At 57.5% G+C, this 11,817-nt stretch overlaps 1 protein-coding gene across 3 annotated transcripts in view; it reads left to right on the top strand.

The window, feature by feature from the left end:
• The first annotated feature begins 2,637 nt into the window (after positions 1-2,637).
• The window catches only part of CAPN5 (calpain 5), a 56,312-nt gene continuing 47,132 nt past the window's right edge, over positions 2,638-11,817 (top strand). The window contains exons 1-2 of one of the 3 annotated variants that reach the window (XM_025266351.3): positions 2,638-2,831; positions 4,854-4,924. Coding sequence is in view for 1 of the 3 variants with exons in the window: in XM_044929328.2 (XP_044785263.1) it covers positions 4,785-4,924 (140 nt within the window). In the remaining 2 variants the exon portion in view is untranslated. Of the gene's footprint in view, positions 2,832-4,751; positions 4,925-11,817 lie in introns of all 3 variants that reach the window. The other 2 variants (XM_044929328.2, XM_044929329.2) reach the window with 2 other exon arrangements.

Genomic DNA, 11,817 nt, shown 5'->3' with positions numbered 1-11,817 from the left:
GGTGCCCTGGGCAGGTCACTGTCCCTCTCTAGGTCTCTTTCCTCATCTGCTAGAGAAGGTGGGAGCTGACAGAGAAGGGCTCTGGGGTGGGTCCTTCCAGTTATAAGATCCTAGGGTGGCTGGGCTTCTGAGTAGCCATGTGTACATGTCTCTGCTCCTGGGGACCCAGTGCTTCACAAAACGAGGGGTTTGGGCTAGATGGAAATAGTAGCTAAGCCCTGCTGAACACTAACTCTCAGCCAGGGCCCACTCTAGTGCTTTATGTGACTCAGTTCACTTAATCCCCACAGCAACCCCGTGGGGTGGTGCGACTATCACCATTTTACAGGTGAGGTGACGGGGTCACAGAGAGTGTGGGTCACTTGCCCAAGGTCACACAGCTGACATGAACCCAGGCGGTGAGTCCAGGACACATTCTTGCGACCACCACGAAACTTTGTATTTCAGAGTGTTGTGGCTCTAACACTCTGAAATACATAAGGGAGGGCTAAGCATCCTGTGAACTCTACCCTTGTGAAGGCTGAAGCAGCCACATTTTCTCAGCCAGGACCCCAGCTTCACTTTTGAACATGTGGGAATTGCCCAGCCCAGAGGCAGTGCTGCTCAATACCACTTACCTATATGTGATCATCACTTCTGCTAGAAGCCCATTTTACAGACAGAAAAATGAGGCTCTGAAAGGATAGTGGACTTGTTTGGATCACACAGCCAGTAACTGGCAGAGTGAGGACCCGCCCGAGCCCAGAGCTCCCTGGCTACACCAAGCAGTACTGTCTTGCCTAGAACAAGACTCCACCACTAACCCCAGAGAGGCAGCATGAGTTTAGGCCCCTGGAAGAGACACAAGAGGCCAGGTGGGGATGCTGAAGATGGGGGTAGGGCTTTGTGGTGGAGACATGACATTAGGGCCAAGCCTGAAAGCAAGATGTGCCACGTATAGAGGCAAGGAAGAGCCTTTCAGACTGTGCAGGTCCCCATTAGACAAGGTCTGAGTGCAGGGAAGCTGGGAGCCCTTGAGAGGAGCACTGGGAACCCTTGAGAGGAACAAACCCTTGCCCTGAGAGCCTGGGGAGGCTGCATCCCATGGCAGGGGCAGTGGAGTGGGATCTGCCTGGGACAGTCAGGCAAGGGCACAGTCTTGGAACATTGTTCTGTGGGCGGTGGGTCATGGCTACATATTTGCAAGGCTCTGTAAAGGACTGGAGCTACACCTGGGAGTGGGGGGTTGGGGATGTCTGGGAGGCCTGGGACAGGTTATGAAGAGGCTGGGTTAGTCAGAGTGACTTAGAAGTAGATGACATTACCCAAGACTGGGAACACTGGGCTTCCCAGGTGGTGCTAGTGGTTAAGAACCCACCTGCCAATGCAGGTAGATGTAAGAGATGCAGGTTTTATCCCTGGGTCGGGAGACCCCCTGGAGAAGGAAATGGAAACCCATTCCAGTATTCTTGCCTGGAGACCCATGGACAGAGGAGCCTGGCGGGCCACAGTCCATAGAGTCGCATAGAGTCCTACACTACTGAAGCGACTTAGTGTGCAGGGGAACACAGGAGGGAGAGATGGTGGGTCTGAACTCCATCTTCGAAGTGGGCTGACCTAGGCCTCCGATAAGCATAATAAGCACGTCTGTCCTGCCATCCCAGAGCCCCTACTGTGTGCCAGGACTGGTCACTCACAAACCTTCTCTATCTTATTTGGGGAATATGCCCCTCCTTCTGTTCTCCCATCATTGCACAAGTAAATAAATACTCGATATGGGTCTGGAACCAGCTTTCCCCATTTGACAAGGGCCCTCTTTGCACCTCCAGGGGTCTGGGTCTGGCTCCTCCATCCCGAATTGGCACCCCACTCCAGTACTGTTGCCTGGAAAATCCCATGGATGGAGGAGCCTGGTAGGCTGCAGTCCATGGGGGTCGCTAAGAGTCGGACACGACTGAGCGACTTCACTTTCACTTTTCACTTTCATGCATTGGAGAAGGAAATGGCAACCCACTCCAGTGTTCTTGCCTGGAGAATCCCATGGATGGAGAAGCCTGGTAGGCTGCAGTCCATGGGGTCGCACAGAGTCGGACACGACTGAAGCGACGCAGCAGCAGCATGGACATGAAAAGGGGCTTTCCTGGTGGCTCCCACCGGAAAAAATCTGCCTGCAATGCAGGAGACCCAGGTTGGATACCTGGGTCTGGAAGATCCCCTGGAGGAGGAAATGGCAACCCAATCCAGCAGTCTTGCCTGGAGAATCACATGGACAGAGTAGCCTGGCCGGCTACAGTCCATGAGGTCGAAAGAGGTGGGACACGACTGAGTGACTATCACACGCACAAACACGGACATGGAGATGGGGAAGAGATGGGTGCTCGCCTCTTCGTGTCCTTCTTTTCCCAGCCCCCTGGCTCAGTGCCAGCCTCGGCTGGGCCCTGGGGGACTCCTGGAGATGTAGGGAGGAAGGGACGGGAGAACACGGGCCCGATCAAGCGGTCAGGGGTCGGGCTGAGGCGCGCGGGCCCCCAAATCCTCTCCTACTTTCCAGCGGGAACTCCGCAGCCACCTCACGCCCGGGTCGCCTCGGAGCTCGGCACCAGTTCGCATGCGCATCAATCCTGTCCCTCCAGCCTCGCTGGAAACCACGCCCCCGTCCCCAGCTGGGCGGAGGCCGCGGGGCGGGGCGGGCCGCCCGGGGAGTCCTAGCTCGAGCCCCCGCCCCAGGCCAGCCCCAGCCGATCGCGGGCCGGAGCCGGAGGCCACTAAGTGGGGGGAGGTCCAGCCTCTGTTCCGGTGCCGGCGCCGAGCGCTGCATCCCCGAATCCGCTGGACCCGCGGCGGCGCGGCAGGTAGGAGACGCTGCGCAGAGGGAGGCGTGTGCGAGCGCGCGGGTGTTCATGTGTGTTTCGGGGGTGTGTGTGTGCGGGTGCATTGCGGGGCAGCGCGTGCCCTGTGAGCACGAATCGGTGGGTGTGGGGGTGCACACCCCGCCGCCGGGGAGGAAAGAGGTGAGCGCTGGCTTTGAGACCCCGGGGTGGAGGGGCGAGGACCGCCTGGGATCCGCCCCGGCCCCCGGGGCTCTCCCCACCCCCACCCGCGACGAGGGGAGTCTTCCCACTGCACCTGGGTGTTCCGGAGCTGTTTTCCTAGTTCATGCCAGCTGGGGGGTTAGCTCCCGGGGCTTGACTGGCTCTTCCCCTCCTCTTCCTCAGAATTCCCTTTCCTATGCCTTCCCAGACCTCCACCCTTTCAATTCTACAACCCCTCCGGGGTGATTCCCCATCCCCCGTCCCTGGCCGCTTGGGAAAGGGGGCAAGGCCAAAGCCGGTTCCCTTCCTGATCCTCTTGTCAGGTTGAATAGGGGCCTTTTCCCTGGGCTGCAGGGCTTGGGTGTATGTGTGAGGGGGCCGGGGAGGCAGGCAGAACTGGGGGACAATGGGTCTTAAGCTTCTCGGATCATGCTTCCCTCCTTCAGAGTTGGGAGTCGGAGGAGACCCACCAGGGTTCCAGAGGTGAAGCAGGATGGATGATTAACAGGTGCCAAGTTCTCTCCAGGCTTCATTTCCTGTGGTGGGAGTCAACCCAGACCCCACAGGGTTGAGGAGAGTGGGGCTCAGAGGGTGGAGGCTACTCTTGCTCTCAGGACTGCTAAACCAGAATTTTGTACCTGAGTGGGCCTGGCTCTCAAATCAGAATCCTTTCCCTGCACCAGCAGCTAGAGAGAAGTGCCAGGGCAATTATTTTTAGGATTCTGGGGAGGGAGAAATCTGGGCAGACTTCCTGGAAGAGAGGGAGTTTGAGAGTGGGGCTCAGTCTACCCATACTTGTGTGAGGACTCCTGAGGGAACTATTGTTCTGCTGCAAGGATTGAGACCCTCCTACCCAGGGTCTTTGGGCCTGGCCTTTGCTGCGGTCTGGAGTTCCCCGGTGGGGGTGGGGAGGCCTGGCTGCTTTCCCTGCTGAGGGCGGGGCAGGGTGGACCCAGCTGTTGCTGCTTCAGGCCAGAGCTGGAAGCCAGGACATCGAGGTGCTTAGGCGGGGTCATTACCCTGAGGAACCTCTCTTCTGACTGATGAAGCCGATGGGTCAAACCCGGAAGCCCCTGCCCAGAGTTGCACCCAATGCTGGGAGCCAGCCCCTGCCCAGGAGCTGGGCGAGGTTTCACTGTGAAGGATACATCTGTGCTGGGTGCTGAAGGATGAAAAGTTCACCAAGCAGAAAAGAAAGGGCAGTGCACTGCAGGCCTGGGGATAGATGAGTGAAGGCCTGGAAGCATGCAACTGCATGTGGTCCAAGGGTAGGGGCAAGAATGACAGCGAAGCGCGGCGTGCCGCAATGGATGGGGTCCCAAAGAGTCGGACATGAGTTAGGGACTGAGCAATGACAAAAAAGGGCATTAGATAATCAGATGTGTGGCTCTGTGGTGGGTGAGTTGCTCTGGAGGCCAGTGAGCAGAGGGCCAGAGCAAGGAGAAGCCCCCTTCTATTTTCCCTTGCCTCTCCCCTTCCCAGCTCCCCACCCAGACTTGGCTTGGCACCCAAGGAGGGGATCTGATAGGGCTTCCCATGGGAGAGGGGTGGAGCATGGGGAAGGGTGTCTGGGGCAGCCCTTTCTGAGTTGGGGCCACCACTGGGGGTAGAGCAGGTTTGGGGAAGTTGATGAGGTGTGAGAGGCCTGTGGGTTTTGGGGGGTGTGGGGGGGTGACGTCCAGAACACTGGTCCCAGACCAGTGCTGTCTCTGGCAGCTTCTGCCCTTGACTTCCCTGCAGGCTCCCGGGACAGCCCTGAGCCCTGGTGCCTGAATGGGGGGCCCTCTTGGAGCCCCCAGTGGGCACTGCAAAACCTGCCTCCATGACCTGTCCTACCTGCAGGGCCCGACATTGTCAAGCTTCCTCCCAGCCGAGACTGGCTCTGCACGGACCTTGAGGCAGGAAACTGCCCCGTGAGTCTCAGTTTCTTCATATGTGAAATGGGGATAAATGCTGCCTGAACGTAGGGATTCAGGCGTTGATGATGAAGTTACTTTGTATCACTGAAAGTGCATTACAAAGTACATGGTGTTTAGTCGTCATTATAACTAATAATAACTAACCGCATCACTTAGTCCTTTCTTCCCTGGGGGAGGAACAGCCCAGAGGAAGGAGGGGCCGACTTTGGGAGAAGGGTGAAAGGAAAGAGGAAGCCCCTCTTGGCTTCTGTGGTTGGAAACTGTGGCCCTCTCAACCCACTCCCGTGGGTGGGCTCTCTCTCCGGGGCCAGGCAGGCAGGAGATCTGTCTGCTGCTGGTCTTCTCGCCTCACCCCGGCCTTCCTCTGCCCTCCCGTGTACTCTAGTGTTCTGAGTGCCTTTAAACACTCCCCCCTCCACTCCACTCCTCTAGCCCCTCCAGACCTGCCCCTTCATGCCTTCCCTTTCTACTCAAAACATTCCTTGACAGGCAATAGCCTCCCCCCGACCCCCCCAGGCCTTATCTTCAGGGCCCCCCACTCTGCAGCATCTCCTCCTCCCTGGGTTGATGGTGATGTCCTGGGATTGCCTCACTTGCTTTGGCCTCAGGCCTTGCCTTTCCTTGCTCGCTAACAGCAAAATGGGCCAAGTCCCTTTGGGGTTCTAATCCAGGATGTTTTAGGAAGCCAGCCTTCAGGCTTGGATGTAGGAAATTGCGCAATGGGAGCATTTGCTTGCCTGTAATGGCCTGAGTTCCTGCTCCCGGTTCTAATTGCTCAGGGCTGTGTTTCCAGGGGCTCTGGCTTTCCCGAGGCTGCGGGTGTGAGGGAGGTGCCACTGGCTGAGGCATGGTGGCCTGTGGGTGTGGACTGTGGTTTTTTGCCACAGTGGTGGCTGTGGTCAGCTCTGGGACAAGGGGGCTGGTGGCCAGAGCAGACCAAGCCCACCCATTGGTAGCCAGCTGGCCAGCACTGTCAGGGTGTGCCCTGATGACCTCAGGACCTTGCAGCCCAGGGGACAAAAGGCAGACCGTCTGCTGGCCTGATCAGCCAGCCCCAGCCTCAGAGCCCCCTGCTGGGTACTTCCGCCAACAGGGTGAGGTGGGGGCAATCAACTGGTTTGTTACTAACAGTAGTAACTAAGACACTGAAGTTTGGGGTGACTTTATTTTCCTTGGGAGCAGTTCAAGGAGTAACAGCTTCATCCTCACTCAGTTCCTCCAGCAGGAGAGAGGTATGAGGCTGCATACCTACAGGAGCTGGATTCATCGTATTCATTGCCTGTCGCTGCTGTGATACATTAACACAAGTTTAGTGGCTTCAGTGGAGTAGGAAATGGCAACCCACTCCAGTGGGTTGCCTGGAAAACCCCATGGACAGAGGAGCCTGGTGGCTGACAGTGCGTGGGGTCGCAAGGAGTCGGACACGACCTAGACACACACATCCACACAGTGGCTTAAAACAACACAGGTTTATTCTCTCACTGTTTTGGAGGTCAAAGGTCTGAAAAGAGTCTTAGGGGCTAAAGTCAAGGAGTCAGGCTAGTTCCTTCTGGAGGCCCCAGGGCCGCCTCTGTTCCTTGTGGCTGTCCGTGTTCCTCGTGACCCCGTCACCCCATCTCACTACTTCCCTAGTCCCATTGCCTTTTCCTCTTTTGGAGTCACATCTCCCTCTGCCCTCTTCTTAAGGACGCCTGTGATTACATTTCGGATCTCCCCAGATAATCCAGGATAATCTCTCCATCTCAAGTTCTTTAATCACATCTGCAAAATCTTTTTTGCCATATAAGGTAACATTTGCAGGCTCCAGGGATTATGGAGTCTGCATTTGGGGGACCCGTCATTCACCCTACCACAGGAGCCACCTGCAATGTCATTGCAGGTCCCATTCTCAGAGATCCCCCAGGGGGTCACCCTCAGCGTCTGTCACCCGCAGCCTAGAGGCTTCGGCTGGCAGAGCCTGGGCTGCAGCACCTCTGGGGCAATGTGCTGGTGTGTCCTCAGGGGTTGCCCCAGTGACCAGACCCCGTCCCGGGATCCTTAACATGCCATCAGGTTAAGCCTTCCAGCATGCTTGCACGCATGTTAAGTCGCTTCACTCGTGTCTGACTCTGTGCGACCCTATGGACTATAGCCCCCCAGGCTCCTCGGTCCATGGGATTCTCCAGGCAGGAACACTGGAGTGGGTTGCCATGCCTTCCTCCAGGGGATATTCCTGACCCAGGGATCAAGCCTGCGTCTCTTACATCTCCTGCATCGGCAGGCAGGTTCTTTACTGCTGGCACCCCCTGGGAAGCCCCTTCCAGGGTGGAGTGCATCTCAGACATTCATTCGCTAACCCTAGTGTCGTGAGGGTCACTTGATCCCCACCATCACTGGGGAGGGCTAGGCTGGGAGCCACATTTTGCAGATGAGTGCATCAAGGCTGACTGGGGCTAAGTCCTGCCTACAGGAGAGAGGGATGAAGGGAGCCGGAGTTGGGACAGGTTGGGCCAGAGAGCAGGAGACTGCATTTTACAGATGAGCGAGAGCCCTGAGGTACAAGGAAGGTAACCGTTGTGCCCCTCCTGGGCCTTTGTCTCCCCATCTGATGATGAGCATGTGGACGGGACTTTCTGAGGCTCTGATTTTCCCTTTGGGCACAGGGAGGAGGAGGAGCTGGCATTGCGTTCAAGGCTGCCTTGGGCGAGAATGTGACATGGGGCAGAGCAGAACGTGGAGCCCAGAGGTGCCGCCAACTGGTTCCTCACCCCGGAAGGAGATGAGTTTGTCATCTGAGAGGTGGGGAGCATCCTGGTGCCTCCAAGGAAGGACTCGCAGCCAGCTTCCCAGAGAGCGCCTGGCTGTGTGCTATGGACCCCGCCCCAGTATTGGGTCTCCATTTGGTCTCTTCAGCCAAGGCCATGCTCTGGGGGCCGTTTCTGCAGCCTGGTCTCCCTGCCTGCCTCCTGGCCTCCTTTCCATCCAGCCGTCTTGTAAATTGTCCAGCAGCCCAGCACCCTCGCTGGTCTTTCGGGCCCCCACGACCCTGCTGTGGCAGTGTGGCCTGCAAGCCCCTTCTTTCTTCCCCCCATGCCCTGTCCTCTAGCCTTGCCTAAATGTTTGTCTCCTCCCAGAAGGTTCCATCTTCCTCCAAACCTTCCACTTCTGTCTGGAAAAATTGCAGCCCACCCTTGGAACTCCTGCTTTGATGCTGCCTCCTCCGTGAGGCTTTCCAGCCCCATCTGAATGAACCACTGTCCTCTTAGAGAGCTCTCTCCGCCCGGTGCTGGGGTCACTGTCCTCCACCAGGCTGACTTCCCGGACTGGGCCCTGTCTGACTCCTCACTGCCGCCTTGGCCAGAGCAGAGCAGATGTGTGAAGGCTGAATGGGGGCATGCAGCTGACTGGGACTCCCTGGGGCTGATCAGTGGGTCACTGTCTTTGCTTGAGGGAGGGTGTGCTGGGCCAGGCAAAGCAGAACTCTGGTGTGAGATGGGCCCCTGACTGTCCTGAATGCATCTCTTCCATCTCAGAGCTCATCTGTGTGATGAGAAGAGTAGAGCTCATTTCTGAGGGTGTGCAGGAGCTTGACCCAGGAATTGAGCCGTTTCCCAGTCTGAGAAATGGGCACCATCCCCACAAGGTTTTCAGCCTTGAGCTTTGGTGGCAAGTGGTGCTAGGGGCCGAGACTGCCTGCGCAGGAAGCAGGAAAAGAGGCTGCTCTGGTGACAGACAACATAGCTCATTGGAGAAACGCAAGAAGTGTCCGCTCTCCACCATTCAACAGTGAGAGCCGGCCGGCCGGCGAGGGCAGGGCTGGCCTGAGGTCACATAGTGCTGGAGAGCTGAGGAAGCTTCAGTGACCCGATCAAGTCTCGTTATTGTCAGGCTGCTACCCTTGTGTGGAGTGAGCAGCACCTGTGACCCCCTCTCCCCAGTAGAAGAGAGAAGCGCAGCAGCGTAGGTGCTCAGCTGCCTCGTGCCCCGCCCCGCCCGCCCCCAGCATCTTCTCACCAGGATGTGGTGGCCTGGGTTTCAGACCCAGTGACTTTCAGTGCCCAAACCAGCTGGTTGCCCTGCTGGAGGCTGAACCTTGGCCCGCCTGCTGCCCGGGAAGGTTTCCAGCTTCTCCGGGCCCTGCTCACGCCCTGCAGATCCGGCTGGATCTCACCTGTTTGCTGAGGCTTCCCAGCCCCGTCTGCACAACACCTGGGTCTCAGTGGGACTGCGCAGGGTCAGAGGCCCAGGGGCTCAGCCACAGCCACACAGCGAGCTGGCCCCGAGGCTGACGTTCCCTCCAGACACACTGCAGAGGCCGTCAGTGCCCCAGGACCACTGTCCCCCAGGACCACTGTCCCCCAGGACCAGCGCGAGAGGCTCTGCGCCCCCAGCATGCCTGGCCCTGCCCTCCAGGCCCCCCCTCATCCCTTAGCACAGGGCATTTGGTCAGGTTTATGTATTAGAAAGATCACTGCAGCTGGGTGGAGACTGGATTAGACAAAGACACGATAAGGGGAGGGCAGTGGAGAAGAAAGACAGGATTTCCCAGCCCCGATGCCGCCTGCTCAGCTAGCCTTGGCTGGAGTGACTCATGGAACCTGGCCCCCCGGCTCTGCTGCCGGAGCCAGCTCACCCTCCTCCTGGGCTCTCCCCGCTGCCCTGCCATTGTTCCTCGGCCCATGGTGAAGGGAGGGAGGCGATCCTGGAGGCCAAGTTCAACCACAGTAGGATGGAGGGATGTGTTGATGATGGCTTGTGGGGCAGAAGGGAAACAGGAGTGGCTGTCAGATAAATGGGCGTGAACAGTTAATAAAACCCAATCCATGCAAAGAGCCAGGCAGTCACCAGGGTTTGGGGCTCCTGGCCCCCTCCCTGGCCGCTGGGCTTCCCCGCCCTGGCTCCCAAGAGGCTCTCCCTGGCTCGCATTACTGCTTCAGAATCTGACCCTCCGTATCTCCCCTTGGCTTCCCCAGTGAAGGCCCATGTCCTGCAGAGCCGGTCCTGCTAGCTTTCCCCACTCCGAGGATCTGCTTCCACCCCACCCCCCACCTTCTGGCTGTTACCTGGGGCTCTTCTGCCCTCCCTCCACCTGGAGTGCATCCTGCCCCTCTCCCCTGCTCATCCCCGCCTAGCCTTCCAGTCCAGAGACACCACCATCCTTCCCTTCCCTATTGCATGACTTCTGGGTGCCCTGACCGCAGTGTTTCCTGCTTAGTCTTGGTCTACGTCTGTCCCCTGTGCCCTTCCTCCTGGGGACTGGACTACCTGGGGGATCTGATCCCCTCCTGTGAGCTCAGGACCAGCCCAGAGGGATGCCAGTGAAGATGAGAACATTCATTGACTGTTCCCGGAATTGTAAGATGCAGCTCTTTGGCCCTTCTCTGGTCATATGGCAAAGGGGCCGGGGCTCTGTGTCGTGGAGTGGGATGTGGTGGGAGGTTGAGGAAGGGTGGGTGCGCTTAGCCTATCGGGCATCCTTGGCTCCTTCAGCTGGCCCTGGATCACTCCCCTTCTGCCAAGCCATGCTGCAGCATGGGCACCCACGGAGGGGTGTGGGGATGGGGGCCCAGAGGAGGGACCCTCCCCAGCGAGCCCTTTTGTGGTCTCCCTTTCACTTCCGCAACAGGCTGGTCCCCAGGGACAGGTGGGTCTGCCTCCCACCCAGCTCTGAAACGTGTCTGCTCTCGTTCACACATGAGCACACAAGCTCTCTGACCTGCTTTCTGGTTTTTCCGTCCTGGTCTCGTCCTTCCCCAGTGCCTTCTCCGTGTGGCAGCAGGTGGATCTCAAGTCCCTCCCCTGCTTAGCACCCTTCCCAGCTCTCCAGCAGCTTGGGATGAAGCCTGATCCCCTTCCAGAACCTCTGGCTGGGATCCCGGGCACCCTCGCCTGTGGTCTCCTTCCGCACCTCCACTGCCGCCCTGCCTCAGCTCAGTTCCTGGCCTCGGGGCCCAGAGCAGCTCCTGAGCATGGTGCCTGGCTGGCTGGTGCTCCCTTCTCAGAGAGGGAGCTTTGGAGTTGTGTGTCCAGTGGGGTGTGGGCCTGCCACCCCCACCTTGTGGGTCCTCTCTTAGGGTTGAGCACTCCAAGGGTCAAAGCCACAAGTAGCCTGTGAGATGGAGAAGGAGGCCCACACCTGTGCATGAAAAGGCCAGAGGCCAGGACTCTGACCCAGCCTGGGCTCTTTCCCTGCTCCATACCCCCTGGGTCATCTTGGGTGCCAGGCAGGACCCTACACATATGTAATGTCCAGTCTGTCAGGCTGGGCTACGAGGGACCCAGAACTGGTGAGATCTGGGTCACTAGATTCAGCGAGCCCTTCTTCCTGGGGTATTGCGCTAACTTTTTCTGTTTATGACTTTTATTAAATCACAACTGACCTACAGAACGATGCATAAATCAGAGACATACAGCTCTGTGACCCTTCCACGTGGCCACCACCCAGATCAAGGAGCAGTGTTACTGGAGTCCCAGAAGCCCCCTCTTGCCCCTTCCAGTCACTACCCCTAAAGGCAGCCACCATCCTGCCTTATACTCACCAAAGGTGACTTAGGGCTGCTTTCCAATTTTCCATCAGTGGAATCACAGCATTGCTTAATAATTTGCCCATTTTCACTGTGTGTAATATTCCATTAAGCACCACATTCATCCTTTCTTCTGATGATAGGCATTTGAGTTGTTTCTAATTTTCGGCTATAAGAAATACTTCTGTGCTAAACATTCTTGTATTTCTTTTTTTTTGTTGTTGGTAAGTATGTGCATGTGTTTCTGTTCAGTGTATACTTATGAGTAGAATTACTGAGTGATTAAGCATTTGTTCAGCCTTAATTAATATGGTCAAACGGTTTTGCAAAGTGGTTTTACCAGTTGATCCTCCCACCAGCAATGTGGAAGAGCTGGACTTGGGG

This window comes from Bubalus bubalis, chromosome 16 (genome assembly GCF_019923935.1).
Source record: "Bubalus bubalis isolate 160015118507 breed Murrah chromosome 16, NDDB_SH_1, whole genome shotgun sequence".
NCBI lineage: Eukaryota > Metazoa > Chordata > Mammalia > Artiodactyla > Bovidae > Bubalus > Bubalus bubalis.
The sequence above is the reverse complement of the archived record's forward strand: the minus strand, read 5'-3'. Positions and strand labels throughout refer to the sequence as shown.